The 15,201-nt window shown below is 52.7% G+C and overlaps 1 protein-coding gene across 1 annotated transcript in view; it reads right to left on the reverse strand.

Moving 5' to 3' along the window:
- Positions 1 to 1,780: 1,780 nt before the first annotated feature.
- IPO11 (importin 11) overlaps positions 1,781 to 15,201 on the reverse strand; it is a 178,806-nt gene continuing 165,385 nt past the window's right edge. The window contains exon 30 of the mRNA XM_038765718.1: positions 1,781 to 3,273. Coding sequence (XP_038621646.1) covers positions 3,109 to 3,273 — 165 coding nt within the window. The 3' untranslated portion in view covers positions 1,781 to 3,108. The remainder of the gene's footprint in view (positions 3,274 to 15,201) is intronic.

Here is a 15,201-nt window from a genome sequence, read left to right on the forward strand (position 1 = left end):
TGGCTGAGGAGAGGCGGACCAGGTCGGTGGCGTTGCGAGAAGGAGCTAGCAGCGGAATAGTCGTTGGAAACATTCATGTGGACGTTGTGAATCCCTGAGGATCAGAGTAGGGGTGGAGAAAGGGAGAAGGAATGTGGGAAAGCCATGGGAGCATTTCAGTTCTCCGAGTGAGTGTGTCGAGTGAGAGCAGGGGACTCAGAATAGGGCCTTGGAGAACACCCACTCTAAGTGGATGAGAGGCAGAAGAGCAGCATGGCGTAGTGGATAGAGCACAGACCTGGGAATCAGAAGGTCATGGGTTCTAATCCTGGCTCCGCCACTTGTCCGCTGTGTGACCTTCAGCAAGTCACTTAACTTCTCTGTGCCTCAGTTCCCTCATCTGTAAAACAGGGACTGAGATTGTGAGCCCCACGTGGGACAGGAAATGTGTCCAACCCTATTTGCTTGTATCTACCCCAGCGCTTAGTACAGTGCTTGGCACATAGTAAGTGCTTAACAAAAACTACAATTATTATTACTAGAAGAGGAGCTGACAAATGAGAGTGAGAAGGTGCGGACAGAGAGGGAAGAAGGGAACAGGATTCATAGGGTGTCAGCAAAACCGATAGGGTTTTCATTCATTCATTCAATCGTATTTATTGAACGCTTACTGTGTGCAGAGCACTGTACTAAGCGCTTGGGAAGTACAAGTTGGCAACATATAGAGACGGTCCCTACCCAACAATGGGCTCACAATCTAGAAGGGGGAGACAGGGGGGAGGAAGGAATGGTCCACGGTGTCAGAGGCACCTGAGCATTGGAGGACTTCTCAGGTCGAGCAGAGCCCTTTGGATTTGGCTAGAAGGCGGCTCCTGATGACCACCTGATCAATCAATCAATCATATTTATTGAGCGCTTACTGTGTGCAGAGCACTGTACTAAGCGCTTGGGAAGTACAAGTTGGCAACATATAGAGAGAGTCCCTACCCGGCAGTGGGCTCACAGTCTAAAAGGGGGGATGGAGGGAAGAGGCTGAAAACCTGACTCTACAGGAGTGAGGGGAAAGTCAGTGTAGACAAAGTAAAGGCAGTGGGTGTAGAGGACCCCTGTTCCAGAATTTTAGGTAAGAATGGGCACAGAGTTGGGGTGGTAGTTAATGTGTTTGGGTGAGGGAGGGTAGTGGGAAGGGGAGAATAGGGGAAGGAGGGTGTGGGAGTGAGATGAGCTCTGCCCTCAGGAGGTGTCATCTGGCACTTTGACGGTGATGATGAGGTTATAGTCTTCACCTTTGTACCCACCTAAAAGATTGAAACCCGAATTTTTCTCCAAAACCTGAACAAAACCTTTTCTCAGGCAACCTCTACAGTGTCAACTCCTTGTAGGCAGTGACTGTGCTTCATGCTTCTGTTGTGTTTTCCCTAGTGCTTACTACAGTGCGTCGCACGCCGAAGGAGCTCAGGCCACACCATTCCAAATGCAAACTTTCTTCAGGCAACCTCTACAGTGTCAACTCCTCGCAGGCAGTGACAGTGTTTCATGCTTCTGTTGTGTTTTCCCTAGTGCTTACTACAGTGCGTCGCACACCGAAGGGGCTCAAGCCACCCCATTCCAAATGCCACCGCCTTCCTGGAAGCCAGTCCTCTTGGCTCCAAGTGGCTCCACGACTTCTGACTGCTAAGGCTAGATTAGGGAAACCGAACTCTGTTTGAGAAAGACCAAAGTTTGTCTACGAACTATTACAAAATCACAGTACGTACATTTGGGGACAGCTGACCCCAGTGGAAAAAATAACTCACAACTATTCCTTTGAAAATTTAATTGAAATTTTAAATAACCCACTTGAATGAGTCAATGCGTTGGGAGATGGAGGAGACACTTAGGTACGAAGCTTTCGGTCTTTCAGTGAGAGGAGAAAGCGATGGCGCAACTCCAATTTCTAGGTGGTGACGCCTGTCAGCGAACTGAGGAAGGAGGAAATGCACACTTCTGCTCCGCTCTGAACTTGGGTGTGGGATGGAATTGCAAGGGACCGTCGAATGGTTAGCCCTGCCCCGCTGTGCTCGATGCCAGGAAAGTTGCCCAGAGGCCGGCAAGCTCTATCCTCACAGACCTTCTGGGCTCCACAACACCATACTGCACCCCACTTTTCTAAGCAATTGCTGACATGACTTTCCTTTCCTGAAGAGTTTCTAAAAGCTCCCGAGGACCAGGGATGGAGGTGGAGGGGAGAGGGTTGGAGGGGGACATAAGGCTTGTCCTTGGTTTTTGGTATCTCGTATCTGTCTCGCTGAGGGGCCAGGAGGGAAGGCGTCTCCCGGGCAGAGCTTGAGGCCTGACCAGTGCCCTCCCACCCCGGCTTTGGTCCGCCCGCCCGGCTCGGAGGCCGACAGGCTGCCAGAGCTTCTGGGCGGACGGTCCCGAGAGCCCACGGGGTCTCCGTGCTGGGTGACTTACCCCTGGTTCAGCCCCCGTGCTGGACATTTAAAGATTAAGCATGTTTCCTGAAAATGAAATGAGAAGTTCCCCCTCCTTTCCTGACCTTGCTCTCACTCTGCATCTGGCTGAGGACCCCAATAGTACGAGTGTCTGGCTTTGAACAGAGAAAAACACTCCCCTCCCACCCCAGGAGCTCGGGGCCAACCAAACCACAAATGTCCCGATTTGGGACGTTTGGCTGTTGTGACTTATTGGTTGTTTATCCACTTAAGGGAGGGTGGGTGGGGGTGAAGCGGGAAGGGAAGCAGCCAAACTCGGCATCTTGTGATTGCAGAAACATATGCCAGATCATAACCATCATGTACCTGGGATAATAAACTCATCATCGCATGAGTTCTCACTCTCTCTCAACAGAAAACTAAGCCCACCTCCACCAAACTTGGACGGCCCGGGGTCCCGCCTCCTCCCTTGACTCTGAAATTACACTCTCCCGGGGAACAGTTGTGAAAATTCGCTCCCTATGGGGGCATTTTACATTGACTGCTTCGATTTTGCATTGGAAAAAAAACTAACTGGGTAGTCTCTGCATCCCTGTTTTCCTGACAGCGCGTGGTTTCTCTGGCTCGGCCGCCGGCTCCCACAAACCGAGGAAGGGGCCGGGCCCGGAAGGGACGGCAGTGGGAGCCTCGGCCCTCAGAAGCCCTGCAGAAACTCTTGCAGCTGGCTGACGATCTCCGTGTCCACGGTCTCCATGAGGGCCTGGAAGCCCAGCTCCCCCAGCAGCTCCTGCTGCGCTTTGAGCTTCTCGTAGACGAACTGCTGCAGCGACACGGTGTGGACTGGGTCCTTCAGGGCCAACTGTGGGACACAGAGAACACAGAGTCCAGGTGCGTAAGTGACAAAAACACAGCACCCACTGCTGCGTCTGGGACCACCCGGCCCCCGCGGGGGGTGGGGGAGCCGGCCGGAAACCCAAGCTTCCGGAAAAAAGCCCCTTCCCCTCCCCGGGAACCGCCGAGTACAGGCCCTGCTGCTGGCACCTCCATACCTGCTTGGCAGAGCTGGGGTTTCCCAGCCGGCCCTGACTGTGACGGAGCCGCCCGTGCCCAAATGAGTCAAACCTCAGATCAAGCCTGGAACCCTTCAAGGGTGAGGGCACTGCTTGGCACAGACCAGCCTCTGGCTGAGAGAGTGTGAGCAGCCAACTTGGTGGGGAGAACAGCTGTAACTGAATCCTGAGGAAGCAAACAGTGTCCAGAGAGGCCAGAGAGTACCCTTTCCTGCACATTCGACCGTAGGGCCCCTACATCACCCTGGCAGAGTGAGGTGGGCACAACACCAGGCCCAGATTTCTCCCAGAAGGCGGCTGCTAACCGTGCTGGGCCCTCGCAAAATGGGAGAAATCTTGAAGACTGAGAAAGCTGTCCTGTGGCTCGCCGCTGCCGTCATTGCCAGACAGCAGAGCCTCCACGGTAATGGCCTACTAGACTTGACGGCTATGGGAGAAAAGACGTGGATGATTTACCCATCAAGGACCACAATCCACCCATCGCCTTCAGCGATCGACCCCACTCTCTGTATTTACCAACTCTAACAAGTTGGACTTTCCAAGAAAATGCATCAAATCCCCCTGAACGTGGGACGGTTGCCAAGTAGCTGAATAAACAAACCTGATCCTTTATAGAAGTCAGGGCTGCTACGTTGGGGCCTAATTTTGTTTAATTATGAGGGTGGAACTACGCATTTCTGGCCCGAGCACTGCTATGCTTGGTGATTTGGATGTTTTTCTCTCCTCCCTGGGTCCCCTCCCTTCTTCTCCAATCCTGGGTTATTTCAGACTCCATGTCGATGACCTCGCTGCTCCCCGGCCACCTGCTCCCTTTGGCTCCTCGCCTCAGCTGACCTTTGGCCCGCCTGAGCTAACCACCACCCCATCTCTCAGTTTTCCCCAACTTGGATTTACCCCTTTTGGCCCACGCCCTTCAGACCCGACCCACCGCCATCTCCCACCCCATCATTTTCACCCCCCCGGCCACGACTTTGGCAACCCTTCTCTGATGCCTCCTGAAGTCCCTTCTGGCTCAACTCCACCACCCACCCCCTTCTCATCCTTCTGATTTCCTTCTTGGTGCTCCGGCCCCACCAATCACCAGCCCTGGATCACCATCACGGTCTGCTCCCCAATCTGGAGGGGATCCACCTCCGCCGCAGAAATTCATCAGGTCTAGCTAAAACCCGGCTCTCAATAGCTCTTTTGGGCCTCCCTCTGCCTCCCACTCCCACAGATCCTGCCAACTTTTCCACATCTTTAACTCTTTCCTGAAGATCCCAGTTCCCCCACCACCTCCCTCCCTTGCTGATGAACTTGTTGGAAAAATTAGATGCAAACTTCCCAAGTCCCCTGAATGACCATTCTACTAATCCCTCCTGCTTGTCTTCCTCTTACCTCCCAGTGCTTTTTCAGGAGTAGGTATGCGCTCTAAATCCACTCCACCTGTGCTTCTGACTCTATCTATACCCTATCATCTCTCCTCCTCCTTCCTCTCCTCTCTGCTCTTTTCCACCTCTCACCCAAGTCTCCCCTAGGCCTCTCTCCCTCCACGCCTCCTCTGGGACTACCACCCCACCTTCCTGCTCCCTTTCCTAACCCAACTCATCAGCTCCTCGTAGGCTGGGATCGTGTCCCCCAGGGGCTCGGCACAGGGCCCGGCACACAGCCAGCAATTAGGAAATACCATTCATCAATCGATCGAACTCCTAGAAAAGGGTCACCTCCAGCCACTACCTTCATGTCGTCTCCGCCAACTCACCGCGATTATCTGCTGTCGGGCTGTCGCCCCCTCGGCCCCAGTGAGACCGCACTCTCTGTGGTCAGCGGTGACATCCTTATAACCGAGTCCCAAGGGTTTTCTCCATTCTCACCTTCCTCCACCTCTTATCTACCTTGGAAATTAGAGATCTCCCTTCCTCCCAGAAACGCTATCGAGTCTCGGTGCTACTGACACAGCGCTGGGGAGGTTACGAGGTGATCAGGTTGTCCCACGGGGGGCTCACAGTCTTCATCCCTATTTTACAGATGTGGTAACAAGCACAGAGAAGTTAAGTGACACACCCAGAGTCACACAGCTGACAATTGGCGGAGCCAAGATTTGAACCCATGACCTCTGACTCCAAGGCCTGTGCTCTTTCCACTGAGCCACGCTGCTTCTCTTTTCTTCCTCCTCTTGCCCCTTCTTTGACACCCATCATTCCCAGCAGTTTCTCAAGAAAAGCTCTCCCTCCTCCTCTCAAAATCCACCCCCTACACCTTTGCTTGTGGGCAGAGAAGGTGTCTTAACCATTCTGTTACTCTCCCGAGTGCTTAGTAAAGTGTTCTGCACACAGTAAGATTTATTGATTATCAACCTCCTTGCTAATCACCTACCTCCAGCCTCTCCCACCTCCTAGCTATGCTCTACGGGGCATCCTCTTGACACATCGCTCAGATGGGAGGAAGAAGGATAAGGAGATAAGTTTGTGAGGTACTGCTTTTGTACATATCTTAAATACCTCATTAAGTGCTTGGATGGCACAGAAGTGCTGAAGTGGTAACTGCTCTCACACAAATCATCTTTTTGAAATGTTGCTCGGCCCACACGTCTCCACTCTTCCCAACCCTCCACTGCCTTCGCATCAGGCATAAACGCCTCACGATGGGCAACAAGTGCTCCCCTTGCCAACTTGCCCCTCTATCTAAAGAAGCAGCATGGCAGACGTGCTTGGGAGTCAGGAAGTCATGCGTTCTAATCCCGGCTCTGCCACTTGTTTGCTGTGTGACTTTGGGCAAGTCACTTAACATCTCTGTGCCTCAGTTCCCTCATCTGTAAAGTGGGGATTGAGGCGGTGAGCCCCATCTGGGACAAGGGACTGTGTCCAACCTGATTTGCTTGTATCCACCCCAGCACTTATTGTGGTGCTGGCATATAGTAAGCACTAAACAAATACCATAATTATTATTATTATCTACCTGCTCCCTTCCCTTGCTGCCCCCAGTTCTGGCAAACCTTCCCGAAGGCCCACCTCCCCCATCAAACCTTCCCGGAGCCACATCGGCCCACGTCCAGGAATAAGGTGCTTACGTTTATTCAACTGAATATTCAGTGATGCCTCTTGATTACTCTGCAAATAGCTTTGTGTTTCCCCCATTAACATGTTAGTTCCTTGTGGGCAGGGAACCTATTCCTCATGCTGTGCTACCCAACGCTTGGCGTAATGCATAGCACCCAGTGGACACCATTGCTACTGTACGTTCCATTCCGTATTACCCTGACTTGTTCCCTTTATTCATCCCCCGTCCCAGCCCCACGGCACTTATGATGATGATGATGATGGCATTTGTTAAGCGCTTACTATGTGCCAAGCACTGTTCTAAGCACTGGGGGAGATACAAGGTCATCAGGTTGTCCCACGTGGGGCTCACAGTCTTCATCCCCATTTTACCGATGAGGTAACCGAGGCACAGAGAAGTGAAGTGACTTGCCCAAAGTCACACGGCTGACAAGGATTAGAACCCATGACCTCTGGCCTTCAAGCCCGTGCTCTTTCCGTTGAGTCATGTTGCTTCTCTACGTATTATGCTTATGTACATACCCACAATTTTATTTATTTATATTAGTAACTGTCTCCCTCTCTAGACTGTAGGCTTGTTGTGACAGGGCATGTGTCTGTTATATGGTTATATTATACTCTCCTAAGCGCTTAGTACAGTGTTCTGCATACCGTAAGCCCTCAATAAATACAACTTACTAACTGCTGCTGTCTCCCCCATAAGAATAATGGCATTTAATAATGGCATTTATTAAGCGCTTACTATGTGCAAAGCACTGTTCTAAGCGCTGAGAAGGTTGCAAGGTGATCAGGTTGTCCCACAGGGGGCTCACAGCCTTAATCCCCATTTTACAGATGAGGGAACTGAGGCCCAGAGAAGTGAAGCGACTTGCCCAAAGTCACACAGCTGACAGTTGGCGGAGCCGGGACTTGAACCCATGACCTCTGACTCCAAAGCCCGTGTTCTTTCCACTGAGCCACGCTGCTTGCCATCCAGCCATTACCAATGGGGTGGTTTCTGGTCTTCATTCATTCATTCGTTCAATAACATGTGCTGAGCACCTGCTGTGGGAAGAGCAGAGTACTAAGTGCGTAGGCGAGTACGACAGAGTTAGGAGACATGATCCCTGTCCACAAGGAACTTACAGTCTGGTGGCCTTGCAGATCCAAGCGAGACCCTACTTGTTACCCCAAGACAGGCAGGGGATGCCGGTCCGTGCCTCTGTTCTCCCCCACACCCCCCTGCCTGCTCTCCCCTCACCCCATCCTGTGGCCCCGACTTCAGCCGGACACTAAGCGCAGGAAAAGCTCAGGACACTCGGATGAGGAGGGAGAATTCCCCCCGACCCCTAACTTCACTCCCAAGGAAATACCGCTTTCCCCTGGCACAATCCAGCCATTTCAGGATGTATTCCCCGGGAACAGTCGTGGGTCCGGAGAGATGAGCAGCGTGGCTCAGTGGAAAGAGCACGGGCTTTGGAGTCAGAGCCCATGGGTTCAAATCCCGGCTCCGCCAATTAGCTGTGTGACTTTGGACAAGTCACTTCACTTCTCTGTGCCTCAGTTCCGTCATCTGTAAAATGGGGATTAAGACTGTGAGCCCACCGTGGGACAACCAGATCACCTTGTAACCTCCCCAGCACTTAGAACAGTGCTTTGTACATAGTAAGCACTTAATAAATGCCATTATTATTATTATTATTATTATTATGAGCAGGCTCCAGGCAGAGGGCGCAGGGCCAGTTGCCGCTAGCCTCCCGTGGCGGGCACCCAATGCGTACTAAGGGAGTGGGTGAACCCACCACTTCTAGATTAGCCCCACTCTATGGCCCACCCTCCCCCCGGCCCCCAAAGATGACACCCCCCAGTCCAGAGAGCCCAGGGTCTCTGGGGCGGAGTCCCCCGGGCATGGCTGGGAGGGGGTTCAAGCTGGCAGGGGAAAGCTCAGGCCCAAGGCCACTGTGCAGGTGTGCACTGATATCTATGCCTTCACACTGGGCCGTGACTCACTGCTCAGGTGCCCCTGCCTTTTTCCAGAAAACTAATTCGTGCTCCGTCGACCCGGGAGGAAAGGACCGTTAACGACGGACAGCCGCGCGCCCTGCCCGGCCGGGAGGACCCGCCGAGAGCCTCTGGCATCCTCTGCCACTTCATTTCACGGCCCACTGGTTTCCCGACGCCGTGTCCCAGTGCCAGCGACCGTTCTGCCCAACCCGCAGGGCCCGCGGCAGTTTTCACCGTGGCCTTTCCCGCCTTCGCCTGAGTTGTCTCGGTGCTGATGCTGCCGGCCCACATCGGACCCGCCGCTGGCGGAGACTTGGAGACGCTTACAGACAGAAGCCTTCCTCCTGCCTCCCTGCTACTTCCCCAAAGCAAGCCTCCCCCTTCTCTCTCAACCCACCCCCTCTCACCTCCGAAAACAACTCGTTCCGCTCCTCTGTTCTCAACCTCACTGGCCCTTTTCTGCTTCAGCCCCCGATGGCTGTCTCCCCTCCCTGTGCCTTCAAACACGTTCAAGTCTCCCCCAGCCTAAAAGAGGCTTCTGTTGATCTCCCAGTCCCCTTCGGTTACTGCACACTCTCCCTGCTCCCATTCCTAGCCAAAATCTTGGCAGTGCATGGTTGAGGTCCGCTTCCGGCCTTCGTTCCTCGCTCCCTCACAATCAGGCTTTCGATCATCATCATCACCTATCGTATTTATTGAGCGCTTACTGTGTGCAGAGCACTGTACTAAGCGCTTGGGAAGTACAAATTGGCAACATATAGAGACAGTCCCTACCCAACAGTGGGCTCACAGTCTAAAATAAAATAAAATAAGATGTTATTTCGATCTTCTCGCTCAGCCGAGACCAGATTCTCTGAGGCTAAAAACGACCTGCTAAGAGCCAAGTCCAAGGTCCGGATCCTCCTCAACCTCTCAGCTGCCTCCAAAAGCCATGGCCTGCTCTCTCCTTCCAGAAACACACTTGGCTCTCCCCCTAGTCAAGTTCCCTCCCCAATCCCGGCTCCCCGAAGACCCCTCCTCCTCCACAATTATGTGTGAATTCCCCACACCCCAAATTATGCAAACCCCACCAGCCAACTCTGGTGCTAATGCTCTCACTTAACCCAATCTCTCTCTGCACTCAGGGATAGATGTTATTTGGTTGTACAATGGACCGGTCTATCAATGGACCGGTCTATCTGTGAAGATATTTACGCCCGCCTCTCCCAATAATACCATGACTGATTCAGAGTGTCAGCAAGGAACGTGCCACTTCTTTGTGTTGCATTTCCCCAGTGCTTAGTACAATGCACTGCCCCGTTGTTGGGTAGGGACCGTCTCTCTATGTTGCCAACTTGTACTTCCCAAGCGCTTAGTACAGTGCTCTGTACACAGTAAGCGCTCAATAAATACGATTGAATGAAATGAATGAATGAATCCCTGCGATTGCTGGATTCTTGGTTCACAGACTAGTCGCCTCAAAAGATTTTGAAGGGTTTTCATCATCATCAATCGTATTTATTGAGCGCTTACTATGTGCAGAGCACTGTACTAAGCGCTTGGGAAGTACAAATTGGCAACATATAGAGACAGTCCCTACCCAACAGTGGGCCAAGTGATCTGAGATACAGTCTAAGACTAATAGGGTCCACGGGAGAATGGGTGGCTAAAAGGCTCAGCGCCTGCTTTAACCAGGGAGACACATCCATTCCATCCTGGAAAATCTGGGAGATCAAGATCCTTAACCAAGGACAAGTTCCACTTGTCACTTCCGACCATTTGTGAATTAGGAGCCCCACGCAAACAACTCTGCGAAGTCTGTGTCAAAGATCACACTGCGGGCTTCAGGAGGGCTCAAGGGAAACCACACTTGGACGACCCGCCTTATGTGCTTAAATTCCAGCCCAGCACCGGTACCACCCAGCCAAATGGAACGGGAAACCGGGCCGAGCCTGCAGCCCTGCTGCTGACGATGGGACCGGGTCTCAGGACCTTTATCTAGAGGCCTATTAAGTACTTCCCAAGTGCTTAGTACAGTGCTCTGCACACAGTAAGCGCTCAATAAATACGATTGAATGAATTAATGAATGAATGAATGCCCCGGGGCAGTTGAAACCTAGGTGCTGGCACTGGGCTTTTCAGCACGGGCTCGGACCCAGATCCGGACCCTCCAGAGAACACCAGACAGCCTCGGCAGGCTCCATTAACCCCCACCCCCTCCATCGCCCCCCAAAACTCTGGGCTACCCAAACTGGGTCTGGGCTGGAAGGGGAGGGTCAACAGCTATAAACAGGGCCTCACTGCAGTCTGCCCTGGGTCAAAGGGGCAGGGAAGGGTGAGGGCCACTGGGGACAACGGATCATTGGAAACAGATGCACCAACGGGGACAGTAAAATCAATGCTAGAGTAGATTCCATATTGCAAAACCAATGTGATTTGGTCACTTGGCGGGACCTCGAGGTCGTCTGGTAATCCCCTGCCTACAGGCAGGCAAACGACAGGCATCCCACAACAGGAAGGAGGGTTTGTTTCCTGATGGCTCCTAGCTGAAGCACGACACTGTCTTCCATCCAACACATGCTCTCCTGCTCAACAGGGGGCCAGTAATTCCTGGTCTACCAATTGGGGATGGGAAAGGCAGCTGCTCAGCCTCCCTCGGCCCCAGGGGAAAGGGCAAAGATCACGATGACCCAAAAATCCAGGATCTAACCCCAGCTCTGCCACTGGTCTGTTGGGCGACTTAAGGGTAGTTACTTAGCCTCTCTGGGCCTCTGTTTTCTCATCTTTTCATTGGGGACACCACTCTTCTCTTCTCTCTTCCTCCCAAAATGAGCAAGTCATGTGAAAGTGCTTCAGGAAAAATTAAAGTACTAAATGCACTCAAAGTATGATGGATTGACTGTCTTGTCCAACCCGTGCAACGGGGGCTCCACCACTTTGCCCAGTCTGGGGGCGGAGGTGAGACAACCACCTCAGACACTGGGGGAGGAGGCTAAGGAGGAGGGAAGGAAGGGAGGGATCTCATTTCTATTTCCCAGAGCAGGAAACTGAAGCCCAGAGAGGTTAAGAAACCCTCCCTGAGGTCACACAGCAGGCCTCTCAGGGGCAGAGTTGGAACTAGCAGCTGGGTCCCCCTATTCCCTGTCAATCAAATCAATTAATCAATCTGTATCCGCTAGGCTGCACTTTCTCTGGCGTGGTTCTGACACCGCCTTTCCCCTGCCACAGTGGATCTTTGCCAGCTCAATTACCACTACGATCGCAGCTTCCTTCATAAAGGCACAACAACTCAGGCAATATTGATGAACACGGAAAGCGCACGCCGCCTTATTGCTTAATAAAATCCGGCGGGGATCATCCTACGCTGCTGGATTGAAGAGAGGTTCGTCTGCCACCGAAGAGGACCGCCATCACACTTCGCCCCGGGGAATTCCACCTGCCCAGAGTCGCTTCCTCATTAAAGAAGAGCACCGTCATAGAAGGGCCAAGAGCAAGTAATAGTGGAACACCAACTCTCCTCTCCCTGGGGAAGCAGTCAGGGAGGGCTGGGTTTTCAAAAAGCCGTTCGATGGGGAGCTGCAGAGAACTTACGCATTTCACGTGTTCCTCTTCTAAGCGGTGCCAGGTGGGCCCTGACACACCGAGTCCTCCATTTCCCTTACGGAAAGGAAATCACTCCCCTCTTGGCCTGAGAGGGATGGCAAAGCCGACCTTCCCCAGGAGCCACCTGGAAGCCCGAGGCTCCCTCCGTAAGGTGGGCCAGGGGCAGCAGGAAGGCTGTCTCTCTGCCAAGCTGATGCACGGTAGGAAATGCTCATCCTGAAATGAGGTTTGGGCCTTGCTGGTAACACCCTGTCCAAAGAGCTCGTGTCCCTGAAGCCGTCACCCTTCCAGGGCCCCAGAGCCAACGGACCAGACATAGAAACCCCAAGCTGTCTCCAACGAAGATTTTTTTTTCTTCAAAGAGCATAAACACAGCACAAAATTTTCTTTCCACAACAAAAGTTAGCGGTACTGCACCAAGGGTAGCTTTTGACTATTGGAAGGTCGTAAATGGAAAAATTCCAAAGACGGGATACAGGGTTTCTTTCCTCTGCTTGGTCTGAGCTACAACTGGAGGGGATTGTGGCCGGCCTCTGATCGGAGCCTCGGGAACGGGTAGCGTGGACATGTGGGGGCAGCAGGAGGAGACGGCTGGGAGCTGTGGGGCAGGCAGGGGAAGGAAAAGAAGTAGGAGGGAATGCAGGGAGAGGGATAGGAACTACAGGGGAGCTGTGAGGGAGGGGAGCAATGGGGCCCAGGCGTGGGATGAAAAGAAACAGGCTCCGGCCAATCTGACAAGAGGAGCCAGGATGCTCAGCCTCCAGGCCCTGCCATAGCACCATCCCATGAGCTCATTTTTTCCTTCCCAAATGCTCAGTACATACCCTTCCCACTACTACCACTGCTCCACAAAGAGATGGGAAGCCACCAGGGCAGCCTCCCCGCCCCCTGGCCGGCTTCTGGAGCTGCAGTGACCTCCTCCAGTGTTCCAACGGGACTTATGTGTCCCGAGGACTCGGCTCCCACCCAAGCACCAGTGGCTGGACAACTCCTCTCTCCCCACCTTCCCTCACCTTTCCAAGCCTCAGATCCCAGTGGGAGCTGAAATCTGAGGCATGGGGAACTTCTGCCCCATCCCCTTCCCAGACACAGGGACCACTTCTGGCCAACTGTCCAGCCCCTAACATGGCCACTGTTCCGGCCCTCGGGGGCACAACCCACCCAGGGGGGTCGTCTCTCTTTGGGAGGAGGGGTGGCTAAGTGATGAAGTGGTGGCTGCCCCCACTCCTTTAGTGTAAGCCCAGCGGCGTGGGGCGGGGGTGGTGAGGCCTGTGTCCTGGAGGAGTGGAGTGGAGCCAGGGTCCGGCCACCTCGGAGCCCGGGCCACCCGGCAGTCTCGGGGCCGCTGACTCCCAGAGTCCCGGGACCGGTCCCCGCCACCTGCCATCAGGATCGGCCCCCCCCCCGAACCCACGTGCCAGCAAACCCGGAGGCATTTCGATGGGGTGGCTGCCCTGGCACAACCACGGCCAGCTTCAAACCACGCTCACCCAGTCGACTCGAAAAACCATCCAGAAATGGCCTTTCTTACTCTCTTCGCCGCTGTATCTCCCTGCCGTGATTTTCACAAGGGACTGCGGTGGCAGGGGGAGATACCCAAGATGGCCCCCTTAACCTACAGAAAAGTCTTTTCTGGCTAATTAGTTTTTAAAACTGTGAATGGCGCAGTGCAATGGCTTTGGCTGTACATTTTAAGGCAAAAAATGACAACCGGCAGAACGATTTTGCATTTTGCTCAATCTCTCGGAACTCTCTGCACCTCCTTTTAAATGAATAGGTGCAAAAACTCCTTGGAAAGCGGATGCTTTGTTTTGAAGAGTAATTTATGACTTCCCGCTAGGCAGGGCTGCTGCAGTTTTATTTTTACTTTGAAATGACAGCAAAAGGCACCTTTGGGAAGATTGGAAAAAAATGCTTCTATTACTGAACGTGTCACCTGGGAAGAGTGACTCCGTGGATAAAATTACTGCTCAAATCACTATAATATTCTTATTGAAAGAACCATACATAATGTACACACACACCCTCAAGGAGAAAAACACAATGCAACTCGTTTATGTGTTTCAACCTATAAAAAGGGGCCAGTCATCCGTCCGTCCGTCCATCCGTCCATCCAGCCCCAATTAAATCCACTCAGGGTACTGAGGCCCAGAGCCCGGATCCCAATTCCAATTTGAACGGCGACGGTGGCGGGACGGGGAGGGAGGGGAAGGGGGAACCGATGCCCTTCAGCAGGTCACGGCCCCAAATCGTGAACAAGAATAATTTGAAAAAAAGCATAACCCTTTGCCCTAGCGAGTGGATCCATTCATTCATTCAATCCTATTTATTAAGTGCTTACTGTATGCAGAGCACTGTACTAAGCTCTTGGGAAAGAACAATACAACAATAAACAGTGACAATCCCTGCCCCCGAGGACCTCACAGTCTGGTGGGGTGAAAGACATCAATACAAATAAATAAAATCACAGATATATATCTAAGTGTTGTGGGGCTGGGGAGGTGGGGGAAGAGTAAAGGGAGCCAACAAGGGTGACGCAGAAGGGAGTGGGAGATGGGGAAAAGTAGGGCCTAGCCTGGGAAGGCCTCTTGGAGGAGATCAATCAATCAATCAATCAATCGTATTTATTGAGCGCTTACTGTGTGCAGAGCACTGTACTAAGCGCTTGGGAAGTACAAGTTGGCAACATATAGAGACAGTCCCTACCCAGTAGTGGGCTCACAGTCTAGAAGGGGGAGACAGAGAACAAGACCAAACATATTAACAAAATAAAATAAATAGAATAGATACGTACAAGTAAAATAAATAGAGTAATAAATATGTACAAAAATATATACATATATACAGGTGCTGTGGGGTAGGGAAGGAGGTAAGACGGGGGGATGGAGAGGGGGATTAGGGGGAGAGGAAGGAGGGGGCTCAGTCTGGGAAGGCCTCCTGGAGGAGGTGAGCTCTCAGTAGGGCCTTGAAGGGAGGAAGAGATCTGGGAGATGTGCCTTCAATAAGGCCCTGGGAGCAAGGAAGCGACTTTGAGCCCCCGAGCCGGTAGTGCTCCGCAGAGGAAAGGACTGTGTCCACTCCATCCCCGCCTTTTGATCAATCAATCAATCATAT

This window comes from Tachyglossus aculeatus, chromosome 23 (genome assembly GCF_015852505.1).
Source record: "Tachyglossus aculeatus isolate mTacAcu1 chromosome 23, mTacAcu1.pri, whole genome shotgun sequence".
Taxonomy (NCBI): Eukaryota; Metazoa; Chordata; class Mammalia; order Monotremata; family Tachyglossidae; genus Tachyglossus; species Tachyglossus aculeatus.